At 41.4% G+C, this 6,000-nt stretch overlaps 1 protein-coding gene across 1 annotated transcript in view; it reads right to left on the bottom strand.

Annotated features, from left to right (window-relative positions):
* The window catches only part of HS6ST3 (heparan sulfate 6-O-sulfotransferase 3), a 297,613-nt gene that overhangs the window by 291,305 nt on the left and 308 nt on the right, over positions 1-6,000 (bottom strand). Inside the window, exon 2 of the mRNA XM_021402460.1 lies at positions 5,605-5,996. Coding sequence (XP_021258135.1) covers positions 5,605-5,996 — 392 coding nt within the window. The remainder of the gene's footprint in view (positions 1-5,604; positions 5,997-6,000) is intronic.

A 6,000-nucleotide genomic window follows, 5' to 3' on the forward strand; every position in this document is an offset into this window, starting at 1 on the left:
TCTGCCTGGCTCCTGCACAAAGAAGAGCTCCTTCATTTAAGAAAAAAAAATAAAAAAGGCACGTTAGCCTATTTTCCAGAATGAAATATCATAAGAAGCCAAAAACACACAATCAGTTCCTTATCAGATTGGTGCTAACAACTTCTATAAACACTAGCAATTAGCAGAAAACATGGAGTTCTAGTCATTTTTGTAGTCTTTGAGCACAGCAACCTGCAGAGGCTTACTTACTGCAGCAGCTTCAAAGTTCTCAAGACAAGACTTGGGGCCAAAAGTTTTCTGCACCAACCTCGACACTGGAGACTTCCATCCCCATCAATCATCTGCCTGCTTCTCCTGAAGGTGGGATGCAGGGCAGTCACCTCACAGGAGAGGAGGACAGTGCAAAAATAAGTTGGGTAGAGTTGTTAGTTATTTAAACAATAAAAGTAAAAGGAAATGCCTCAAAAAAATAGCACGAGTAGACAACATTTCCTGTTAGTGTCATAAGAAAGAAAAACAATCGTCTAGAAAAAAAAAAAAAGCATCGGGACAGAACTCCCTGGAAAGCAATTCTCAGAGTTAAATCAAACAAAACATATATTAGAATGGAATTGAACTCTATTCAATGTTTACATCAACAACACAGCTACTGAATACAGAACACATTTAAACATGCCAATGATGCAAAGCTAAGGACAAATTAAAACTCAGATCAATTTTGCAAATTAAGTAAACTGGCAGAAAAGGAATAAAATCCAGTGGGGAAGAGCATAAAACTCTACACTTAAATGGAAATAATTAGTTGTATTAAAAGACAATGGGAAATATAAGTAGTAGCCTTTGAGAAAATAAGTAATGTCTAAATCTCAAGCTGAACAGTCAATGTCAGACAACTGCAAAACGAGCAAGCGTAACTGAAACGTACAACGAGGAAGACAAATTGTAGAATAAATGAAGTAATTCTGTTCTGCTCCACTTTGTGTTATATATGCAGATGAAAAACTGTACCCCCACTGAAGTATTCCATATCAAGAAAAGAACTGGCATGAATCCAAATAAGTGAAACAAAATGAATGACCTATGAGAAATACAAAATGAGCCAGATTTGGTTATTTTTTTGGAGGGGAAGGCTGAAAGAGGACTTCCTAAGAACTGAAATACCCAGTAGGCTAAGGAGGAGAAAGCGATCAATTTTTCCTCTATGTTCCTCAGAGGATTCACATTAAGCACTGGAAGGAAGACAACAACACTTTCTAGCAATAAAGACAATGAAACTCCTGAGGGAATTACCAAAAGTTCTTCTGAAGTGACCAACACAAGAAAGAAATCTACAGTGTCAATAGCAGGATCTCAAAACATTTTTTATCCTTGCTTTTCCTTAAACGTACAAAAGGGAGAGGGAAAAGAAGCAAAGCTATATAGAGCTCATTGGTTCTAACATTCACTTCAGCACAAGACACCAAGGTGTGGTAGAGAATTTCTGTGCTTTTTTTCCTGTTTCAATACTTGTAACATTTACGGCTTTTTATTCTCCCCATTACCTTCAGTATAGTCTTAATTTTTAATTAGCACTCTTACGTTTTTGTGATGATCACGGTTACCATGGCTGCAAAGGAAGGAGCCCATCTTATGCTCTTGTTGTTAGAGCATTAAAAAAAAAAACCCTCATATGACTGCATCAGAAGAAAAAGGAATCTGCTAGTTTCTATTTACCTCTCCCAGTTCTGTAACTCATGGGTTCACTGCTGATTTATATTTCCATACAGTAACAGAGTTAAATAGACACTAGGAGTAGGAAAGTATAACAGAAGTGAATTAATGAAAATCAATACTTCAGAAGACTCTACTGTACTGATAATAAAGCTCATGAGGTTTATAGAATTAGACTAATTTCACTGTTTCATATAAGAAAATTAGACAACAGTTTCAATTAAGTGTTCTTTCAAGTGTGTAGTTTAAAATATTACTTTCCTAGTTCAATCGAATTCACAATAAATAATAATGTATAATTATTAATGATATTACTGACACAAACAATTAGGAAAACATGCCTTGATAAGAAGTCTTCAGGGCCCCTTAGCAGAGAGAAAAAGCAAACCCTATCACATACACCAAATTTTACCTGGTAACTCCAGAGGCAATTATCTTGGACCACCAGACTGCAACATTGGATGAGGAATACGTGTCATCAGGTTTTAGACATCTAGACACCCATTCCAGCCTTCCGTCGTGTTACACTGAGAAGAACTGCCTCTCCCTCTACCATGCCTCAGACCCTTCAAGAGCCTTGTCTCTCCACTGTCTAAAGAGGCAGCCTAAAGTCACTCACCTTTCTGCACCACTGCAGAGTTCCGCACCAGTTACTTTCTACTGTAACAGCCATTTTTGAAAGACACAGCAAATAGCCCACATTACAGACACTGGATTTAGCAATATATCTCCTCTGAAGTGTACGTGGGGATAATGCTACTGATGTAGAAACCTCCCTGTGAACACTACCGGATCCTCATGAGAAAAGTCACAATGCTTTAAGTATAGTAATTATTACTTTAGTTTTCAGTTCAATGTTGCAATTTAATTTAAAACTGTATCATCTGCATATTCTTCCCAATATCCAGATAGCAACTTTCATAAAGTGAAAGCTACACTTTAGTGCTAGAAACTAATGGCCTTGTTCTGTGAATACTTATGATTAATTTCAGCAGAACATCTCATCTTGCAAATTAAAACATATATGCAAGTGTTTGAAGAAATTAAAGTTTTGTCTGGTTTTTTTTGTTTTTTTTTTTTTTTTTTTGAAGTAACATCATTCAAAAGAATAGCTTCGATTCTCAATTTAAAAACAAAAGGATCTGTATAGATTTTTATACTTCACAACAGCCTAGTACACAGTCAGTAAACAACTTTTCACACTGAAGTACCTAGGCTGGACACAAGACACTTTGCATCATCGCTTCATTGCATCACAGATGCAACGGTCCACTGGCATCAAAATTAAGATTTGGTGCTTGGGTTTGAAAGAGCTCAAAGTTACTGACCCACAATGGTAGCTTCTGCCTTTTGAAGTCCCTTCAATACCCTGATGAGGTTTCTGATGTAAAATATCTCTTTCATGAGTGGTGTTTGTAGAAGAAATAATCCAGAGAGAGGTAGGGTTTCACATACTTCATGAAACCCTTAGGGCCATCCTCCATTCCTTTCCTACCCACCATATAGCCAACATTCCCATGAATTCTAACTACAGCTTTTCCATCAATTCTTCTAAATACCTGTGTTAAAAGACAGGACTTAATTTAACGTAACAAAATAGCAAATAAAATACTTGATAACTTCAAACAGGATTATATGAGGCTCTCACTTGTTTAATCTTGACTTACATTATTATTACCAGCACTGTAAGGAGCAAGTTACCAAAACACATAGATCTATATTTGTAGTTAAAGATAAGTTACGTAGCTTGAGATCTGAAAGAACAGTTTACACCTTGCTATGACGAAAAAATGAAGTTGAGATACATCCTCACTGCATCAAATACATTACACAAGAGATCAAACACCATGGTACTGAATTCATAATATGATTTGTCCCACTGTCCCCTCACCACAAAGAAAATCCAGTCTCATATATTTACCCAAATTAGTCTAATTTTCTGAATCCATAGTTGAAACATTGAAGAAAAAAAGATACTCAAGGAAATCTAATGCCTCAGATACCCCCAGAAGCTTTAAAAGATGATGACTTAAAAAAAGAAAGAAAAAATCACTATGCTCTACTTTAGGCTCACATGATAGTCTCTTGCTTATTTTAGGCATACAGTCAGCTCACGCTCAATTTTCAGTTCATACATTAAAAAGCCTTCAGTGCATGCCTCTAATAGTACAGTCCTCCAGCAAAGTATTTTAGGCTTGATTCCAACTTTACCAGGAGCAAAGGCATTCATAGCAGAGAGAATCCACACCTCAGGGTTATCTGATAGCTCATTTTAGAACTCCTTGAAAAAATTGAACTCAAGCTACCTCACTATAAAGAGAAAGCAAAGGTAAAAAGAAAGAGGTGCCAGCACAGCATATAATATACAAGAAGCAAGTATTGGAATGATACAGCATTATTTACAGTACCCCCCTCCAGAAAGCTCACGTATGATGCCACCCTAACCAAACCATTCCCTAAGCAAACAAGAACAAATATTAACACTTCTCAGCTGTAGCTGGTGTCACTACTTGTCTTTCTTCAAGCAGAGTAATCACTAAATCCACTGAACAACTCTCATGACCTGCTTTGTAATTCAACTCAAAGTTATAAGTTGACGTATATTAATCTTATTTTTTATTTTTAAGTGTCAAACCTGTCACTTTATCAATTTTACTTCCCACTTGCTATCTTCGTGATTCAAAATAGCACTTGGTTATTTACTTATTAATATTCTCCATGTCAGAGGAAGAGAGGATGCCAGGGACAGATTGCACACTCTCAGATGTTGCTGTGAGTATTGCTCTTAGTCCTCCTTTCCCTAGTTTACATTGCAATTATACAATATTCCTTGAAGCTGTAGGATTACCACTAAATACATTTGTATTCAAATATATCCACTGCATTTCTCTCCCACTAGCACATGAAAACAAATTTTATCCTAAGATGAACTTTTTCTTTAATATACAAATCGTATTAGCTGTCCTAACTGTACCCTGCAAGTCCAGTCCAAGTCCCCAGCAATCAGTGTTACATTATCCTGACTGGAATAATGCCAGATGTGTCTGGCTTTGTGGTACAGGAGGGCCTGGTGTCAGTCAAATCAAGCAAGCCAGTGGTTGTTGAGCAATTGAAGCTATCTTCTTGATGCTTGGGGCCAGTGAAAGTGAGTTCGCGTATGCCACTGGGCTGCATGCGTTTCCACAACACCACACGCAAAATGGTATGTGAGCGATCCCTCTGAAAATATGAAGTCTTCAGACTCAAAATTAAGATGAGCGGCAAAATGAAACATTGTCTGAAAAGCTATACAACTGAAAGTAAGATTTTTCTTAATTATTTTACACGTATTGAAGTTATACTGGTTAACAGTGCAAAAGTTCAGGAGAATGCCTCTGTTCCCTCATTATCACACACATTCAGGATCTATCTTACAAGTAAAGACAGGATCTGACATTAGCCTGGCAAAACGGCTTAAAGGCAAATAAATCAGAACAAAGCTCGCGACCCACCGCATCACCTCGAGCTGTCCTGCATCCCGAGGAGCTGCCCTTCGACCATTTCTCCATTTTAAACTCAAAGACTTTTTGCCAGCCCCGACAGAAGCACGCAACAGGAGAGCACTGAGAGAGGCCGCACACGCGTGCACCCGCGGCGCAGCAGCACGGGGCACCGAGGCGGCACGGCCCCTCCGCGCGGAGCCCGCCTAAAGCCGGGCGCGGCTTCGCTCCGCCGCCTTCCTTCACCGCGGCTGCACACGCGCTACGGGGGATTAACACAACTTCGCAGGGAAACGAAAGCCTCGCAGGCGGTAAAGGGAAAGGAGGACAGCCAGAGCTAGCGGCCCCGCAGGAACGCGAGCCTTTCCGAGTTTGTTCGGGGGCTCGTCGCCCGTTCGCTTTTCCCGACGGGGGCAGCGGCCGCGGCACTGACCTGAGCGTGCGGTTGCCGGCGCAGCCGCGGCGCTCCATGGCGGCGGGCACGCAGCTGGTGAGCTCGGTCCAGTCGGCGTGCAGCCCGCAGCTCCAGCCGGTGGAGAAGCGGGAGAAGAGCCAGGTGTCCTTATCGCCGCCCGGGCGGTGGCAGGCGCACTTCTTCTGCCCGGCGCGGCAGTAGCAGGGCTGCTCCAGGCGGATGTTGCGCACCAGGTGCCGCCCGAAGGTGGTGCCGCCCGTCTTCTGGATGTGCAGGAAGACGATCACGTCGCGGCCCCGCATGTCGAACCGCACCCGCCGGCACAGCTCCCCCCGCGCGAACGGGAACTTGGGCTCCAGCCGCGGCACGGCGGCCGCCGCCTCCTCCTCGTCCCGCTCCGCCGGGTGCCCCTCG

Source organism: Numida meleagris, chromosome 1, assembly GCF_002078875.1.
Source record: "Numida meleagris isolate 19003 breed g44 Domestic line chromosome 1, NumMel1.0, whole genome shotgun sequence".
Classification (NCBI taxonomy): domain Eukaryota; kingdom Metazoa; phylum Chordata; class Aves; order Galliformes; family Numididae; genus Numida; species Numida meleagris.